General features: G+C 43.8%; 1 protein-coding gene and 1 long non-coding RNA gene across 2 annotated transcripts in view; both read right to left on the bottom strand.

Moving 5' to 3' along the window:
* The window catches only part of GNAI3 (G protein subunit alpha i3), a 35,555-nt gene extending 17,818 nt beyond the window's left edge, over positions 1-17,737 (bottom strand). Inside the window, exon 1 of the mRNA XM_005311003.5 lies at positions 17,467-17,737. Within this exon, the coding sequence (XP_005311060.1) occupies positions 17,467-17,584 (118 nt within the window). The 5' untranslated portion in view covers positions 17,585-17,737. The remainder of the gene's footprint in view (positions 1-17,466) is intronic.
* On the bottom strand, positions 419-17,460 carry LOC135983058 (uncharacterized). Its single transcript, XR_010600549.1, has 2 exons — positions 6,584-17,460; positions 419-6,278 (listed from the first exon to the last, which is right to left on the bottom strand). It is a non-coding gene; the product is annotated as an uncharacterized LOC135983058 (long non-coding RNA).
* Positions 17,738-20,496: the final 2,759 nt, after the last annotated feature.

A 20,496-nucleotide genomic window follows, 5' to 3' on the forward strand; every position in this document is an offset into this window, starting at 1 on the left:
ATGTTCTTGTCACTATCGATATAGCAGAAGCTTCTAATGCTTCCCCTGGGAGGCATGTCCTCCAGAATAAAAGTTCCAAATTTTTTTGCTAGATTCAAATAGAGATAAAGAGGACAGCCATTGATAGAGAAACTGCTGAATTCAAGTTTAGTTATTACATCCTTAAGATGTCAGGAAAGCTGAACTCCCAGAGAGAACCATGAACAAGGTTTGAAAGAGTAACTTGGTACATTCCGTCTGTTCTTGGTACTTGATGTCACATGCTGCCGGAGAAATGAGGAAATCTGCAGCTTGGATTTCTGAAGATTAGAGAGGTGACTTTGTTATAACAACTTTTGTATAACAGATAAAAATTACTTTGTATTGAATTTTACAGATGTGTTTCAACTTTGCTGAACTTTTTCCAGTTCCTTTATAATTTTGAACAGTTTTTTTAAACCAGGATAAAATGTTGAGCTAGTATGGAAGAGAATTAAGAGTACTTGCATGAGAACGTTAAGTCTCAAGGTACAAATGGCGATTAGTTAGAGAAATGGAAAGAGCAAACATACAACTACCTGATTTTCTAAACACTTACGCAATAGCCAAATACAAGCAGCTATTCATTAGTTATGGAAATATTGTGCAAACTTGAACAGGGAAAACTGTTGTCGCCCTGGAAGCAGGATAACAGACAATAACTATGCCAGAAATTGAATTGGACAATACCTGCAGTCTTTCTAGAGGATAATAAAAATTATATTTTTTCTACCATGTTTGCCCTGGCAACAGGACAAACTGAAATTTATCCCTGGATTCAACCACTTTATTAAAGTCTACCATAGGTAATATAATAGCAATTCGTTACAAAATTAAGTTTCCCATTATCTGCCAGGGTAACTTTATACTCAAGTTTGTATTTCCCAATTGTAGTTTAGATTGTTTTGGACTGAACAAGTGGTCACAGTGTTGCTTGAAAACCTTTGGTGGCTGAACACAGTAGGTACAGACCAGCTTCTACATGCCTCAGTGTATTTGACAGTAGATTGATTCAGTGCCTAAAGCTTTAATTAATGGTGTTTACAATTACCAAGAGGAAGAATGGCTCTTGTGGTGAAGGCACTGAGCTTCCAGAGATCTGGTTCAATCTGCAGTTCTGCTACAGAGCTCATGTGTCCATAGGCAAGTCGCTTCATCTTTGTGCCTCAGTTCCCCACCTGCAAAATGGGCATACCACTTCTTTTTCCCACTCTTTGGGTGACTAGTTTATCTAGATTATAAACTCCTGGGGCTCATCTATTACTATGCACTTACACAGTGTCCTGCACAACAGAGCCTCTAGGTACCTCTGTAATACAAAACCACGGAGTTTCAAAGGGTAAGCCTTAATCCATACGGTAGTTCAGGTACATGCATTCTTTACGAGTTCTGCTATTGAGCACATATGTTGATTTAATCAGATTTACTGCCTGAGGCCATCCCAAGTTAGAGTGTAAACTCCCTAAAATGCTCAGAGCTGATTGGAAGATGCTACTTGTTTACCTGCCTCAGAATGCCCATCCGGATAGTAATGCTGATAGCTGTCCCACAGGACAGAAAGTTTGCTTCCAAGGCAGCATGGGTAGTACAATCAGACTCAATTAGTCATTAGTCTGGGGGTGAGGGGAAATGCTCACTTAGATGTATTTCATCATGAGCAGCTCTGTTCTGTTGAGGCAAAGTACCAGTAATGAGTTTTCAGCTGTTCTGTCTTTGACCCAACCCAAGGCATGAAGTAATGAAAGGCAGCTCAATATTTTAAACAGTATTTCATGTGGCTCAGCCTCATTCATTACTTAAACATCAAATACTGAGATACTTCCGGTTCAGTCTCAGACAGTACAGGATATCTATCTGGATCCTGCTGCTAAGGCAAACAATAAATGGCAAACAATGGGAACAGAAAGAGGACTTTACACCGGGTCTCAAAGAATGTTTGTTCTCTCCAAGGATTATGAACAGACATCTGCTACAAAAGATACTGCAAGACTGAAAAGCACTGAGGCTAATGAAACACTTAAAAACTTCAGCTTTCACAGATGACTTTAGTAATGCTCCTTTAAGAATCAATGTGATTTTTCCTTACAAAAATATCTTCCATTTAGTAAGCTAGCTCTCTTGTTCTCTTCCCTCTGTACTGCCAAAATGGCTGCCCATCATTTCTGAGCAGTGTGCATTTCAACAGAGATGATATCAGGAATGTCTATTTCTCTGAGAACTTTGCTGTGTGTTTCTTCCACTGCTCCTCATGCTTTCAATAAAGAAAAAGATTTAAGGTTAAGCCTAAGAATTTAGTGGTTCCAATATTCTATATATTCCCTTTTGGAATTTTCACACTGGGAGCAAGGGGACACACAGATTCATTTTATTTTGACAGTGATCCTCTAAATTCCCCTTACAAATAGAGGGGATATTTGAAGAATAGCTTCAATGTATTTTGAGCAGCAGTGTATACAGTTTCATATAAAAAAAAAAAGGACTATCCCCATCACAAAAACTTCTGGTAGCAGGAATTCTCATGCAGATTCAAATGATGCATTCTCAAATGACACTCATTTCTCATTACTATGTTTGCTATTGAAGTTTCCTCAATTTATCTTAAAGCTATCTATTTCTGCAACACAGTCAATACCGAATGTGTGATACCGGTTATTTCACTGACAAAGTGTCATAAAATTACACTATCAATAACTTCACTATAGGGCCAAGGTAGGCTGTAATGATATTCTAATTAAAAAAATAATGTATATTTCCTTTTGTTTAAATCTTTCCCTCATCCACCAAGTCAGACCCAATGTATCTTAAAAGGGAAAAAAAAAAAAAAAAAAAAAAGTGGTCCTCAAACTGTATCAGATGAGAGCATCTGTCATCTGCTTCCTTCTAAAAAAGTAGTCAGAGAAAACATTTTAGGCCATCTGGTCCTCTCCACCTGCCAGGGGCAGGATTGTCTCCTACAGCACACTAGGTCAGCCAGTCTAGCTTCAAATTTCACAAGTGACTGGGCTTCTACCACCTTCTCTGGGATACTGTTCCCCCGAAGGAGTCTTTCCTGATATTGAGTCCAAGTTCTCCCTCTCAATTTCACCTCTCAGCACCTGTAACAGCCACTCTGTGCCAAGTATCACAATAACCATTCTAAACCTGCCCTCAAGACAACCTTCCAGACCCCTAGTGATTTTTTGCCCTGTGTGCTCCTTCCAATGTGGCAGTCCAGTCTTCCTGGTAATGAGATGTCCAGCACCAGATGCTATACTGCAGGTGCATAAAGAGGGCCTATTTGTGCTCTGCTTTATAACTTGTATTTCTGTACAGGCCATTTCAGGTTTCTCTCTCACTTTGAATATCTGTGCTTTAGATTGTTCTTCTCTCCCCTACAACCTCAACCAAGATGTATTAGCTTGCATTTTCCCAACTTAATTACATTTTCCACATACGTTTCCAATCTCGCTAGGTCCCTGTGTTATTTTTGTTTTCAGGGGCATTCACAACTCCTCCTAGTTAGATATCTGCAAAGATTAGCATGCCTCTCACATTTCAATTTTCCTTCTTTTTCCAGATCACTTAGAAGTGGACTCAATTCTGTACCAAGACTGTCCCAACCAATAAACTGATTAATTTATTTTTTTAATTTACTTTATTTATTGCTTTCAGCCAGCTTCAGTCATTATGATGTATATTCTGTTTAAACATGACTTGAAAAACTTAATCCTAAAGTACACGATAACGGTCTGGTCTACACTGGGGGTGTGGAGGGGGGAGGAAATCAATCTAAGATATGCAACTTCAGCTACATGAATAGCGTAGCTGAAGTCGAAGTATCTTAGATCGATTTACCTTGGGTCCTCACGGCACGGGATCGACGGCTGCGGCTCCCCCGTCGACTCCGCTACCGCCACTCGCTCCGGTGGAGTTCTGGAGTCGACGGGGAGCACGTTCGGGGATTGATATATTGTGTCTCGTTAAGACGCGATATATCGATCCCTGATAAATAGATCGCTACCTGCCAATATGGTGGGTAGTCTGGACGTACCCAACCACCTCCAAATTATTAACAAAGTAGGAATTTAAATACAACAGAAAAAACTTTTCCACTGTGATTTCTCATGACAAATATCAGTTTTCCAAGTAGGCTAGTGTGATTGGATAACATTACATCGGATGTTCTTGTGGGTCCTGCATGCATCCTCTTAGTTAGGGATAAGAAGCAGATCCTGACCAGATGTAAAAATTATAAAGCTTTCAAAGGTTTAGAGCTCAGGAAATAAGAGTCCGTATTTTACTGGGCTCAAAAATAACTGGAATTCAGAAGCATTATTTAGACATTTTCACTAGCAAAAATATAAGTGAGGCTGTTCGTTTTGCTTTGATTAGAACAGCTACCCAGAAGATCGCATTTCAGCATGAGAAATCTAAGCTGACTCTGGTTAACCAATTTCAGAGCAGGGATGATGTAATTACATGGAGAATAGAAGTCTCAATTCCCTTCTTCAAAATTAGCAGTATGAGGACAATGAACCCCAGGGCTCTGTTCGCATCTATGCAAAAGTACAAAGAAGAGGTGATTGAAAAATGAGAGAACTCAATTTACCAAACAATGGGGGGGAAAAACCACAGGTTCACATCAAAGGGTAGCTTGTTTAGAACCAGTGTCATCACTGCTAGGTTATCAGGTAATCAGGAAGCCCATGACAGAATTGCTTTAGCTCTCTATGGAAACCAGGCCAAAACCTGGGGTGCTCCCACAGGCAGACATCCATTCCATCTCTACCCACAAAAAACCCAAGAGCTTGCACCAAGGTGTTTAATGGGATATTTTATACACGGTCAACTATTAGAATTTGTATTGTAGGGCTTCTTTCACCACTATGCTGAGGGGTAGAACAGCAAGTCTACCTCTAGTTACCACATTTCTTTAACAGCTATTTAAGGGCATGTCTATACTGCAATTAAAAACCCATGGCTGTCCCATGCCAGCTGACTCGGGCAGGCTCGTGGGGCTTGGGCTAAGAGGCTGTTTAATTGCAGTGTAGATATCCAGGTTCTAGGACCCTGCAAAGTGGGATGGTCCCAGACCACGGGCTTCAGCCCAAGCCCGTACATCTACATCATAATTAAACAGGCCTGCAGCCCAAGCCAGCAGGCATGGGCCAGCTGCAGGTATCTAATTGCAGTGTAGATATACCCATAGAGGCTAAACAAAGGCCCATGCACAGAACTCCCATCGGCTTCAGGGGGGAGCACTATACATTGCAGCTTCGTGGTCAGCCCCATATTAGTAATAGCATCAGTAGGTGCATTTATGCAAAGGGGGACGTTATTAACCAACCACTTCCTTAAAGGAAGCCAGATGCCTTTCTGAAACATGAAGAAAAATCCAACCCTCACAAGAAGCCAAAATTGATCAGTAAACTGCCAAGAAACCGCTTTGGGTAGCAATTAGATGATTGGGTGTTCCAATATTCTGGGTATAGAAAACTAAATGAATGCAATAGTATCAAAAATATTTGAAACCACCCCATTGTGTTGGACCAGAAATTAAATATGCCTTTTAGACACTTTCACTTTTTACCCAGTAAACATTATTGCTTTGGAAGCAGTGACCAATCATTAGTCTAAAATCCTTGTTTGGGAACCAACTCAAGACTGCATTAACCTGGGCTGCGAAAGGGAGTGGGCAAAGCTGGACAGGGTTGGAAAATTTTTACAGAGAAATCTGGTCCTTGTTCAGACCACTTTCTCCTAGAAGCTGCAAAAACACCTGTGAGTGGATTGGCAGCAGGGGGGTAGACTTTTTAAAAAGTCAATGGCATCATTTTTCCTCTAAGGCCCATAGGTGAGAAACAGCTTATTTGATTCGCCTCAAATTATGCCAAATTCTCCTGCTTTGGTCACAGGCCACACGCATGATCTGAAATGCACAATTTTTCTTCTGGTATGCTAACAGAGACCAAAGTCAGCCTTATATTGCTGTAACAAGATTTCCAATAACTCTGGAGAGTCTAATGTGTGTCTTTCTATAGTATCTGGAGAAAAATTACAAGTGCGAAGTGGGAGTGACTTAACATCCCTTTGGGTCTGATGACTTATCTCCCTTTCTCATCCCTTATTCAATGTTTCTCCCTAGCAAGTGAACTTGAATACTTCCCTTCAAACACAGAAAGGCTTACACTTTCCAGTACACTACTTTCCTGGTTTAAAATCCCCAAAATACTTGAAGGTTTAAAAGCAGCATTCTTTTCTCTAAATCAGGGATCGACAACCTTTGGCACGCAGCCTGCCTGGGTAAGCACCCTGGTGGGCCGGGCCAGTTTGTTTACCTGCTGCGTCCGCAGGTTTGCCACTCCAGGCCAATGGGGGCGGTGGGAAGCGGCGGCCAGCACATCCCTTGCCCCGCGCCACTTCCCGCAGCCCCCATTGGCCTGGGGCCGTGAACCACGGCCAGTGGGAGACGCGATCGGCCAAACCTGCGGACACGGCAGGTAAACAAACTGGCCTGGCCCACCAGGGTGCTTACCCTGGCGAGCCGGGGGCCAAAGGTTGCCGATCCCTGCTCTTAATCAACTACAGCATTTAGAATCAGTGTGACTTGCAATAGACTCTTCCGTGACAAAACTAGAAACCATATGCTACTGCTGCTAAAGCAGACAAGGTTGAGGGCAGAGGAAGTGAGGCCATCAGGAGGAGAGTAAAGCAGGTCAGACAGCCAGTCCTACTGTCAAATAGGAAAGGGGCTAATCAGATAGTTTGAGAGAGTGGCCAGCACCCACACTGCTCCATTAAAAGCTGAGGTTGTTAGGAAGGAAGTTAATCACAATAATATGACAGGATGCATTCATCACACCACTATCTCTCTAAGTCAGATAGGATCTCAAGTCAGAGGCCAAAGGCAAAATTATTACATCCACCCAGTACGGCATAACAAGACACCACCTCCTCTTCTGTAAAAGTGTTAGGTTAAAAAATCGCCCCATGCAAACAGTTTATCTGCACCAACAGTTAGTAATAGGGTAGATGCACAATCATGTGTGTTTATTTCTGCAGGAAACAGATTTATTTTTCAGAGATAGGAAATTAAATACAATAATTTAAGTTCATATAACACTGATTGAAAATTCACAGCATCCAAGTAATTAGAGTTAATATTAGGCACAGAAGTTAAATATAGCAATAGGTCATCCAATCCATCTCAATTTTAATTGCACAAGCCAGGTTATGGGACCATTACACTGTATATGTATCAAAGACATTAAAGTTAACATTCAAAATACTGTTAATTTTAAATGCCCAAAAGTCAAAAGTTTCATAGTACTGTTGTATTAACCTACTTTTTACTTAAGGGATTGAATGTGTAACAACTGCCTCAAGGCTTTTGAAATTATACTTGAGAGGGTGCCCTGCAAGAAAAACTTGGAAGTACTTGACATAGTTATTGTGTCTTGTACTTGAGCGCAATGGTCATGCCTGCCAATCAATCAATAAATAAACAAACTAAGTAGAACAAGAGCTAATTTGCCCATGCCAGCATAAAAACAGGCTAGAAACTTATTTAAGAGTTCCATATAATACTATTTCACAAATGAGGTCACTTTAAGGCAGGATGGCCAACAGGAAGCTGAAAAATGCTGAATTCAAAGATATAGATAAAATTTACACTTTGTATGTGGTGAAAAATATTACATCTTGTGACCTTTCATAATGTTTAAGTAAAATCCAAAGCAGCCTTTCAAAAAAGGATCCAGACATATCAGGACATTACAGATTAGGAAACTTGATTTAGCAATTAGAAACTATTAGGGTTGACTAGACAACCTACTCTCTAATTAAAGGTCACTGAAAGAAATATTGATATATGGAATTAACAACATTATAAATAGATTTTTAGATAAAAACTGCAGAACAGGAAACTAATTATGTGGGGGGAGGGAGGTGTCTAAACAAGATGTATTAATTATCCTTAATTCAATTCTAACAGTCTTCTGTGGAATGCTTTAACGAACTCTGGGAACTGGGTCAGAACAGTCATTCCCAGATTCAGCTATAAAAGCACTAAAAGTTGTAGCCTAGACTCAGGTTTCAACATGGTTACGGGGATGAAGTAAGGTCTCAGCTGCATTACAACTTGTTGGCCATGTTGTAATGGGGTTAAGGAACAATTGTGTTGTAATCAGTTCAGCTTTATAGTTTTACAGTTAGACAGGGTCTCCGATGCGGATATTCTTCCATGATTCTCTGAGGATCTTATTCTACTCTAAAGCTCTACATCACAGTAAAGTTGCTTATTCCCTTTATAGCCTATGGGCATATCAGCAAAAACAGGATATTTGATTATGCCGGAAGGCTCTCTGCATTCAAAAAACTATGTGCAATAATATTTAAATTGCAGCATTCATCACTGAAGCAGTTTGAACTTGTTACTAACCATCACTAGCTACAAAACCGTAATGATTAGTTATGGGCAGCAAGATGATGGAATCCAACAGAAAGTAATAGAAAATAGATAAAACTTGATTTATAGCAGAATTGTTAGTTTCCACATTACACATGAATATTGACAATGGAGCACATCTCTAGAACACAAAATTAGCCCCAAATGCAAAGAATGGCTTTCACAAACCTGACAGATTGCTCAAAGCCTTATTATAGGCTCATAGACTCTAAGGTCAGAAGGGACCATTATGATCATCTAGTCTGACCTCCCGCATGATGCAGGCCACAAAAACTGACCCACCCACTCCTGGAAGAATTCTCTCCCTTGACTCAGCTGTTGAAGCCCCCAAATCATGATTTAAAGACTTCAAATCACTGAGAATCCTCCAGCAAGCGACCCCTGCCCCATGCTGCGGAGGAAGGCGAAAAACCTCCAGGGCCTCTGCCAATCTACCCTGGAGGAAAATTCCTTCCTGACCCCAAATATGGCACTCAGCTGAACCCTGAGCATGCGGGCAAGATTCTCTAGCCAGACCCTCTGGAAAAAAGTTCTCTGTAGTAACTTTTATTACTCAAGTGCGCGGGATTTCAGGGCCTTGTCCACACCAGGGTTTGCTCGAATTCCAGCCATCAATGGCCAACTGGTGTAAATTCCACCAGTGCAAATACTAGCTGTACCTACCTATACTAGGGGCTTGCACCAGCGCAACTACATCCATGGTCGATAACAGAGCAAATCCATAAGATCGCAAAAGCTCAGCAGGGTCTCATTTCCTCTCCAGAGAAAGATTTTTTAATACAACTAAAGCATTATAGACCACTTCTATGCATCTTGAACTATGCATACTACCACCACCATCCTTGCCTTTTTGTTTTGTAGTTGTTTTTACAGCACTTCACACTGCAGCCTTAGTTTAAGCTAATTAAACCAACATTACCAACATGGAACACAAGACACCTATTGATACTAGTCATGAAAAGCACTAAACAGATTGTTTGACAAAAGGTCAAATAAACACATCTCCCAGGTAAACTGCTTTAGCTGCCTCTTTCTCACCTACACAGGTTTACCTCAAGCCCTGCTGTCAAACTTAAATATGCAGGAGAATGAAAGTGACTCAGGAATGCTGCAACATTTTAGTCCATCTTTTAGTTGGAAGTACTTCAAACATCTACTCCATCACATGACTAAAGTCTTCCTCTTAATGTCCTTTCACAAAGGCTTTTTTCTATTGAATGACATAAGAACTAAGTTGAAAATATTCATTCTTGAAGTAACTTAAACACATCATATGTAGTAATCACACACACTCATCCTCTGACAGCCAGATCAAATAAGGCAGTTATTCTCAATCTTTTCAGGTTGGCAACCCCTTATCTGAAGTAAAAAAAAAAAAAAAAATTCACAAGCCCCTTACCATTTACAGTACTATAAAAACAGAGTAAAAAAGTATCAACATCAATGCATTGCTAAGCCTATATAATTTGTGTCTGTTATAAGAACAGACAGAATACTTGATCTTAAAAAGGTAACGGGGCGTGGGGTGTTAAAAAAAACAAAATAAAAAAATACACATACCCCTGAGTGACATATGTTTTGCTGGCATAAGCGCTCGCATGCACAGCGCTACGGCGGCAGGAAACTCTCTCCTGCTGACATAAAACCAGCTCAATGAGTGGCGGTAGCTATTATGTCAACAGGAGAGCGCTCTCCCATCAGCATAATGTGGCTACATGAGCACTCTTACAGCAGCCCAGCTGTATTGGTACAGTTGTGCCACTGTAAGCTTGTAAATGTAGACATGGCCACAGACTAACCTCCCCTCCCCCCACCCCCCATTGCCTTTCATGAGCCAACCTGGGGGTTGTGACCAGTTTAACCACTGAAATAAGATTAGAAATCAGATGCATACTACTGCTAATTTCAATACTGGAAACAGCAGAAAGTTATGACATTAAAAATTGAGGAAGTTGGATGTAACAGGAATGTCCCCATTCTACTTCTTATGAAATGGGACATAGCAAAGTCACTATAGAACAGAATGTGTAACAACAATTTGTAAATATTTAAATTGTAAACACTTTTGAAATCCTTATGAGATTGCTTTTGAATCATACATATACAAGGAATATAAAATGCTTTCTGCCAGGGGATTAACTTGGTAGTGACTTGTTTAACTTACAGAAAAGAGGACTTGTCTTTGGGGCACCCGTTTCTAGTTGGACAAAACTTGTTTGATGCTATACGTCGAAGATTAATGGAACAAGCATGCCCAGAAAGCTTTTGAGGGGCAGGATATATAGATCCACCAATGGTTAAGCAGTACTTTATAAACTGTTTGTCCTCAGCTATTAATATGATAACGACGCCAAAAATGTCTCTCTTAGCTCTTCCACACAAATGGTTTACGGATGACCTAAGACACAAGAAGCAAGAGAGAAGACTGCAAAGCACCATGGCACAAGTCTCATTCCAAAGCTCACAGACTTCACCACATTTTTATTCTTATGCCATAGAGTCTGACAGTGGATTTACTCTGATTGGCAGATAGCCTGATGGATCAGGGTCATCTCCTGAACCTCTAGAAAACTAAAGCCTTTCACTTTGTGATGACTGATTAAATGTTTTGTAGGTAAATACTTCAGCTCTTTGGCGGGGGGGGGGGGGGGGAGAAAGCAGAGGGAGTATAGAATAGGAGGGCAATATGGAGGGGACATGACGATTCCCTGTGTCACCCAATGAAGTTCTGGAGGTGTAAGAAGAACTTGTAATTCATGAATCAGAATGCCTTAGACAAACCTCCTCACAATCTGGGTTGAGATTTAGGTACTGTATAGAAACCCAACTTGTATTAGATGACCTTGTTACATTAGTGCACTGTCTGCCCTCCAGTTTTAGGCAGAGTTTGAGAATTTTGCCCTATGAAACCCTAGATGTCCTGTTTTTGAGATACTGTCCAGAGCTGATCAGCTGTGGCACTAAAACACTTGACTTCCTAGTTTACAAGGAAGTAGTGGCAAGGCATTTTCAATGAATGGCCCTCACCCTCGGAGTTCATCCTCCAGCCCTTTGGTCAGAAATAGCCAAAACTTGTTGACCTTCATGGCACAACACAAAGCCTATTATCTTGAGCTCAGGGAAGGGCTAAGAAATAACTGGTGGATCAGGTCACTAGAGAAGGTGGGGGGTGTTCTTTGTAGACTGTCTCTTGGGTTAACTGGTTACGTACATCAGGGTTGTTTTAGGATGGGCTTTGGTTTCAATTTTGTATGGATTGTGTTTTTGAATTATGTTCAAGTACCACAGAACTAGGGAGTGATAAAAAAGACTGGTAAAAATGCATGTTATGCATGAACAGTTCAAACAGGGGAAAGATGCGTCGGAAAAGATGCCATCTAGCAGAATGTTCCTGTAGCGGGGTGGTTATCCGCTCCTGCCCTGAGGGGTTTAAAACAGCCCTGGAGGAGGGGTGTGGAAGGGCAAGATGCCTGGGCTGATTGGGAGGAAGCAGGCTCAGCTGGGGCCACGCCCTAATCAGGGCCCAGCTGGCCCTATAAAGGCTTGAGCCAGGAACTCACTCTCTCTCTCTTCTCTCCCCCCTCTTCAGAGAGAGAAGGGCCTGGCTGCAGGAAGCTTAACCAGGTATCTGGAGTGGAGCAGGGCTGGGGGAAAGGCCAAGGGAGCCGGGGAGCTCCGGCCTAGGAAAGCCCCAGGCTGCAGGCCTGGTAAGGCCTATTAGGTATGGTGTTGCAGGGGGCAAGCCCACAGGTAGGCAGAAGCAGCAGGTCCAAATCCCTTTGCCTATGATGAGTGGCTGATACTGCAGTCTGCCTCAGTGAACAGAGGCTAGATGGAGACTGGGCAGTAGCCAAGACTGAGGTGAAGTGGGGATACTGGGTGGGGGTTCCCCTGGGAGGGGGATACACAGAACTGTGGGGTACTGCCAGGGGGCAGCACCCAGAGAAAGGAGCACTGGAGTCCTGGGAAGGACATGGGGCCAGTGGCAAGGCGGATCACCGGCCTGCAGGAGGCGCTCCAGGACACTGGAAGAGCTAATTCCTGGAAGAGACCAGCAGGAGGCACCGCCGGGTGAGTCTGCGCCAGGTTACAGTTCCTTACAGAGGAGTGATACTGACTGGATTCAACAATAGAACTGCCTTCTACAGCCAATAATGTATTTGTCACTTGATATGATGAACTTTTTTAAAAAAGCAGCGATACAGTAAATTTATACCGTATGGCATAACTTACAGCTAAGCCCCTTCATTTTCAGTTTAAACTCATTTTTACCGAAAATTTCCCAGGTTTTACAAAAAGTATTATTCATTTTTTTCCAATTTGCACCCTACTTTTGTATATTCAAATATTAAAAAAACTTGTTTTATTAGGAAAATATAATACAGTGCCTGAGATCTGCATTACAGTAATACACTAGTCTGTGCATATATGCAAAGCTGCCTGTTGAAGGAAGGTTATGATTAGACTAGAAGATACACACAACAAACAGGCAGCACGCACGCAAGCTCTGAAGTGCCTGCACAGCTGAAAGTACGGATGAATCTCATGTCCACCACATCCACATTTCAAGCTGTTAGCAGATAACGGTTTAAAGATCTGACACACTAAAACGTGAAGAAAACAATCTTTATTGGAATACGTTTCAGAACACAAGGAATTATTCAAAAGTTTTAAAAAACACAAAAAAAAGGAGAAAAGGATGAAGTTGAGTATGCGCTGCAAATGGTATGGCCCAATTATTAAATGTAAATATTTATAGACGTATTAGACTAAGTCTACGACAGTAAACTGTTTATTCAAATGAAAAGTTGTGTTTGGGGATAGAGATGCATTGTTTTCTTAAACTCAGAGGTGGCATTGTGTATAAAGTTCCGTTTCAGTTTCTGCAGCAAACCACATTGATGAACGGAATTCAAAGAATTAATCTCCTGAATACTTTATTCCAGTCTTTCTATCCACCAAAATAAACAGATATTTACCCCCAAAAATAAATAGTTTTGCGCATGCATTTTCACCCGTTTTTGTTGTTGTGGTAATAAACGCTGAAATTCCCAGGAAAAATTAAATAAAACAAACTGAAAACGATGGGCCCAACTTACAGCACTGGTAAGAGTTAAACTGAGTAGGCAAAAATCATACAATTTCCATACCCTCCCACACTTTGAGGCTCACCATAACAGGAAAATCCCACAGAATTATACATCAGCTAAATTGCATGTCTGTTCCTGCACAGTAGCATTTTCCTGGAGGCACTGGTAACAAACCAATAGAAAGGAAGGAGTACTGTCTAGAGTAGACGTCTGAGCAAGAATTCCTGGGTTCTATTCCCTGCCCTCCCACAGCCTCCCATATGCTCGGAGATGGACCTTCTGCCGACAATAGATGTCAACAATGTTTTCTATAATGTTGCTGAAGACCAGTATCCACCACCAGTTAAAGCCATTTTCAGCACTGGTTCAAAGAGACCCATTAACAGCAGTCAGCAACAGGACAATTACCTAGTGCAGACAAGGTCTTGCGTGATCTTGGTCAAGTCACTACTCTATTCTTACGTTTCCTTATGTCTAAAATTGGTCTAACACAGGGGTCAGCAACCTTTCAGAAGTGGTGTGTCGAGTCTTCAATTATTCACTTTAATTTAAGGTTTTGCACGCCAGTAATACATTTAAACGTTTTTTAGAAGATCTCTTTCTATAAGTCTATAATATATAACAACTATTGCTGTCTGTAAAGTAAATAAGGTTTTTAAAATGTTTAAGAAACTTCATTTAAAATTAAATTAAAATGCAGAGCCCCCTGGACCGGTGGCGAAGACCCGGGCAGTGTGAGTGCCACTGAAAATCAGCTCACATGCCGCCTTCGGCACATGCCATAGGTTGCCAACCCCTGGTGTAACACTTTGCTACCTAACAGGCAGGGTTGTGAAACGAGTATTATTTGTAAAGTAAAGCAATCTGACACCCTTGTATGAAAGGTGCTACAGAAATGCAAATATGGTTATATAATTCACCAGGTTACACTGATGACCCAAGAGCCGCCATGAAAGGGATTAGTGAGCAAGACTAGACAATTTAGCATCCTATTTTTCTTCCACTTCTGGGCTGCTCTCAATAAGGGTAAAACCAAATCAACAGCAAAAAAGAAAAGTAGAAACCCAGAGGAACAAAAAAAGCCTGTAGTAACAGGATGTGTAGCTGAAATAAGGCTAGTCCAAAAATTCTAGAATCTCTCTCTTTAAAAGGGGCGGGGAAGAAGTCAAATGCAGTTAGAATCCTGAGATATGGTGTCACCCACATGTTGAACGATGTAGCGATTTAGAAGTGTCATAATATTGAAGATTCTGTTAAAAGGCTGAGGCAGGGGAAAATGACTAGACCTTGCCTATGTGAGCTTTCCCAACCTACATAATTCTGCAGAGAAGTGCAAAACTAGGCCACTTATTTGAATAGATGCTGGGAAGATTTATATGGAGTCTTCTCACCTTCATTCAAAGTATTCCTGAATTTTAAAAAGAGGATTACAGAGTGGGTTTGGACTTTACATAAAGCAATACATTTCTTCTAAACTACTCTGCATCAGCATTGAGTGGCTTGCTCCGGTTATTAAACACTTCAAGGGTCTCTTACAATTTAACAAAGTGAGCTACCTTGCTTCAATCAAGACATTTTTATAGCATTTTTCTTTTAAAAATTAATATCTCAAACTATTTAAAATTCACGTGCTATTTGTCTAGCTTTTTGAAATGTTAATGAAATGACTAAAGCATGCATTTTATCCTAGCAATTGATTGTTGTTTTTGCTGTATATTACCAAATACATAGAGAGCAAACATCTTCATAAAATCCTTTAATTCAGAGACCTTACTAAGCTAGGATTTTTTTTTTAAATGAGTTATATGCAGACATTTTCAAAAGCACAAATGGCCGTTAATTGGCCTAACAGCCACTGAAAGACAATAATAGTTAGGTGCATAACCACAATTCATGCTTTTGAAAAGTCCCTCCCACTCTGCGTGAACATTGCTACTTGTTTTGATTTGTACAGCTTTTCTGTATATTACTTAGGCCTCTTATGTACAGGCATAAATGCTGACACCTCTGCAAATTCCTTTCAAAGTGGCATTTCAGTGTTAGCTGCATTCCAGCATCATGGCACATAAAAAAAACCCATGTACACAGTATCAAAAAAGGTTACTAATCCCATTCAAAGTCCCTTCTCTACAGATTTTGCAACTCCTACGTAGAGAATTTTTTCACTTGACACAAAGGAACAAACCCTCAAGGAAGAAGACCTATCACCACATATAGCCAATCAAAATCTTTTCTATGCACACAAAGGACCAAGAACTTCAGTGCCTCAACACAATACACACAGGTGAAAACAAGTTAAGCAATACACATGTTGCTCTCAGGATTCCCATGGCTGTCTCCCCTTAGGAAACCAGAAATCTTAGTGTAACATTTCCCACACAAATGAGAGAAAATCACTAGTATACGTACTTCTAAGTATGTCAATACCCACGCTAGAGCTATATCATGTCTCTAACTAAAATTGCAAACTTCAAACAACTGATGATGAAATACAGACATCAGCTAATCCACCTTCCACCCCAATAAATGCAAGGTTATTCCTCACACTTTATTCTTTAGCTCATTTTAAATGACTCGAGAAATGGGACTGCCACTGTTTCACTTGGGAGTCTATTACGATTTGACAGATGTCGCTATTCAGCAATTTCCCCCAATAGGCAATCCTTAATTTTCATTTGCTTCCTTTTATCTCAGTATTCTTCATTATACCCCACACACAAGCCTCCAATAGGGTTAATAAAAAACAGAGAACATGGCAATTTATTTGTAGCCTCAAAATATTAATCTGTTCAAAGAACTATACTGAAAAAACACAAGTCAGCAATCTCCAATAAGTAAATACTGGATTGCAGACAAATATTCTTGCAGCACATTAAAATGTTAACATCAGAAAAGTGACCCTATGTAAAAATAGCATCTTACTCAGAGGATATGCTTCCTGCACATGTCCAGAGCTCTGACTTTGGTGACAATAAAACATTATACTTCACTCCTGCAAGCACTGCAGAGACCAGTTAGGCCACGTCTACACTATGGACCTTACTGCGGCACAGTTGTGCCACTGAAAGATCTCGTGTAGCCATTCTATGCCGGCGGGGGAGAAAGCTCTCCTGCCAGCATAATTAAAACATCCCCAATGAGCAGCATTAGCTATGTTGACAGAAGACGCTCTCCAGGCAACATAGCACTGTCCACACCGGCACTTTTGTCGGTGAAAGTTATGTTGGTCAGGGAGATGTTTTTTTCACACCCCCGACTGACCGAAGTTTTGCCGACAAAAGCCATAGCATAGCCATAGCCTTAGTCATGAAAGGAGCCGGATTCTATTTTGACTGAGGCATCGAGCTACTATCACAACGGTTGGTGAACCTAGTCTGACCACCAGCTGCCAGGTACTAGCCCCTTTGCTTGTGAAAAGGAGCCGCTCTCACCTGGAGAAGGGGCACACACAAGGCCACTTCCGGAGAGTCACGTTCAGAGCAGACCCACACGAAGGATCAGTGCCCGATTCTGAAGCCCTTTCTCCTCAACAGCAAACTGAGCTGCCAAGTCCCCCCGCCCCTGACTGCACAGAGAGCTATTCCCGGCCAGCAGCGCCGCTGGGGGCTTCCGGGGGGGGGAGGGGGGAGCCCCGCGCCACCGCCCATCCCAGCAGGGGCAGCCAGGGGGAGGCCCTGGAGCCATTCAGTCCTGGATGAGCTTGCAGGTCTACCGCCCCTAACCGGGAGCGGGGGAGGGCAACCAGCCCCGGGTGGCTCGTTCGACCGACCGACCGACCGCAGTCCGAGCGCTGTGCGCGGACAGGGAGCTGGCGCGGTGGCGCCCCCCCACTTCAGGACGGCGCGGCGCCCCTCCCCCTCCCTCAGGGACAGGGTCCGGCCCGAGCCCCCCGCCTCGCCGGCCCCTCCTCACCGAGCAGTAGCAGCTTCACCTCCTTGGACGCCTTCTCGCCGTCCTCCCGTAGGTTGCGGTCGATCATCTTGCTCCGCTCCACCGCCGCCTTGTCCTCGGCGCTCAGCGTGCAGCCCATGGCGGAGCCGGGCCGCGCCGCGCCGCACCGCGCGGGGCTCTAGGGGTCGGCGGGGCTCCGGGACGCGCTACTCGCTCTCCTCAGCCCGGCTACCCAAGAGCGGCTGTGTGTGAGGCGGGGCCGGATATCCGCTCCGGGACCTCCTGCCCGCTAGCCGCGTTTGGGAGCGCGGCGCACCCTGGGAAATGTAGTTCTGCACACACACCCATCAGGCTCAGCCCATGGGCTTAGAGCGTTGCATGCTGGGATCTATCCGGAGACGCCCCCGCCGCATTGCATATTGGGACTTGTAGTCTTATGTGCTGAAGGGCACCATCGCATGGCAGGGCCTGTGGGCAGCAGTGGGAGGCTGTGTGCATGGCAATTAACCAGTGGAACAATTTACCAAGGGTCATGGTAGAGTCTCTATCACTGACCATTTTTAAATTGAGATGGGCTATTTTTTAGGGTTACCATACGTCCTCTTTTTTACGGACATGTCCGGCTTTTCGGCAGTCAAACCCCCGTCCGGGGGGAATTGCCAAAAAGCCGAACATGTCCGGGAAAATGGCGGCTCTGCTCCTCCCCGACTCTTCGGCTCTGTTTAAGAGCCGGGCTGCCCGAGAGCTACCGGCTTCGGGCAGCCCCCGTGCCTCCAGACCCTGCGCCCCCAGCCGGGCACTTCCCCGCCCTCTTTGGCTCTGTGTAACTTACACAGTGTAAGCTACGCAGAGCCACCGCGGCTGGAGGCTCTGCTCCTCTTCGGCTCTGTTTAAGAGCCGGGCTGTCCGAGCGCTACCGGCTTCGGGCAGCCCCCGTGCCTCCGGACCCTGCGCCGCCGGAGCCCGGGAGGGGAAGTGCCCGGCTGGGGGCGCAGGGTCCGGAGGCATAGGGGCTGCCCAAAGCCCGAGTGCTACCGGCTTCACGGTTTGCCGGGCAGCCTCCAGACCCTGCGCTCCCGGCTGGGCGCTTCCCCTCCCGGGCTCCAGCTGCACTGGGGAAGCGCTGGCTGGGGGCGCAGGGTCTGGGGGCTACCCGGCAAACCCTGAAGCCCGTAGCACTGGGGCAGCCCTTTCCCCCTGGCTGGGAGTGGGAGGGAGGAGGGGGCGGAGTTAGGGTGGGGAAGGGGCGGAGTTGAGTGGGGCTAGGGGTGGGGAAATGGGCGGGGCTAGGGCCCGTGGAGTGTCCTCTTTTTTTATTTAGGAGATAGGGTAACGCTATATTTTTTCTAAAAGCTCTGATCTAGGAATTATTTGGGGGCAGTTCTCCGGCCTGTGTTATACAGGAGGTCAGATGAGACAATCACAGTGATCCCTTCTGGCCTTGGAATCTATGAAGTCTCCAGCTACACAGCTGGCAAGGGATATGCATTAGCCCTTTTACATGAGGCGCCAACATGAGCTATGGACTGAACACAAAGTAGGGCTCTGAGCTACAAAACATCATCTGCTGCTTGCTCTTTGTCTGCCCAGCTCATTGTGCTCCTCACTTGTTTCCCTTTGGAGTGTGTGACAAGGGTATACAAACCCCACACTGGTAAGGAAGGGGGTAAGCAGGTGCTCAGGGCCCAGATGGCCCAGGATTAGTGCAAGCCAATTTAGTAGGCAGTGGAGGTTAAGTGACCTGTGCCCTGAGCTTGTCGGATGGAATACACCAGGGGCCCTGCTGCCTGTGACTCTGTAGAGACTTTCCCAGACCAAGGAGAGACTCAGGAGGTCAGAGACTTCACCTTTGATTTCAGTTATTTGATGAAAAAAACAACAAGGATCTACAACCTATCCTGGAGGACAATCCCTCACTCTCACAGACCTTTGGAGACAGGCCAGTCCTCGCTTACAGACAGCCCCCCAACCTGAAGCAAATACTCACCAGCAACTACACACCACACCATGAAACACTAACACAGGAACCAATCCCTGCAACAAACCCTGTTACCAACTCTGTCCGCATATCTATTCAAAGGACACCATCATAGGACCTAACCACATCAGCCACAACATCAGGGGCTCGTTCACCTGCACATCTACCAATGCGATATATATCCCATCTTGTGCCCCTCTGCCATATACATTGGTCAAACCGGACAGTCTCTACACAAAAGAACAAATGGACACAAATCAGACATCAAGAATTGTAACATTCAAAAACCAGTAGGAGAGCACTTCAACCTCCCTGGACACTCAATGACAGACTTAAAAGTGGCCATTCTTCAACAACAAAACTTCAAAAACAGACTTCAATGAGAAACTGCAGAACTGGAATTAATTTGCAAACTTGACACCATCAAATTAGGCCTGAATAAAAACTGGGAGTGGCTGGGTCACTACAAAAAGTAATTATCCCTCTGTTGATACTCACACCTTCTTGTCAACTATTGGGAATGGGCCACATCCACCCTGATTGAATTGGCCGTGTTAGCACTGACCCCCCACTTGGTAAGGCAACTCCCATCTTTTCATGTGCTGTATATTTATACCTCCCTACTGTATTTTTAACTCCATGCATCTGATGAAGTGGGATATAGCCCACGAAAGCTTATGCCCAAATAAATTTGTTAGTCTCCAAGGTGCCACAAGGACTCCTTGTTGTTTTTGCTGATTCCGACTAACACAGCTACCCCTCTGAAACCAGATATTTGATGGTTATTGTTGTATCATTGGGAAATGGGACTGGTGAGGAAGCGACCCAGGGAGGCAGCAGAGTAGCACTTTGGGCACAGGACTTAGCTGCCGCCCTGGATTGGAACCTGGTGAAGAGGGCTGGCATGGCCTGGGTTCCCCTGCCAACCCCAAGGTCGGGGGAATGAAGCGGACATAAACCCTCCCCATGAACAGGGAAGAATCTGAGCAAAGGAAGACCCTGAAGACCCATCTCCTAACCTATGGTGCTACTCCATTGCAGGATTCTATGTGCCCTGAAAAGGGTGAACAGAA

The sequence above is a fragment of the Chrysemys picta genome, chromosome 4 (genome assembly GCF_011386835.1).
Source record: "Chrysemys picta bellii isolate R12L10 chromosome 4, ASM1138683v2, whole genome shotgun sequence".
NCBI classification, from domain to species: Eukaryota; Metazoa; Chordata; order Testudines; family Emydidae; genus Chrysemys; species Chrysemys picta.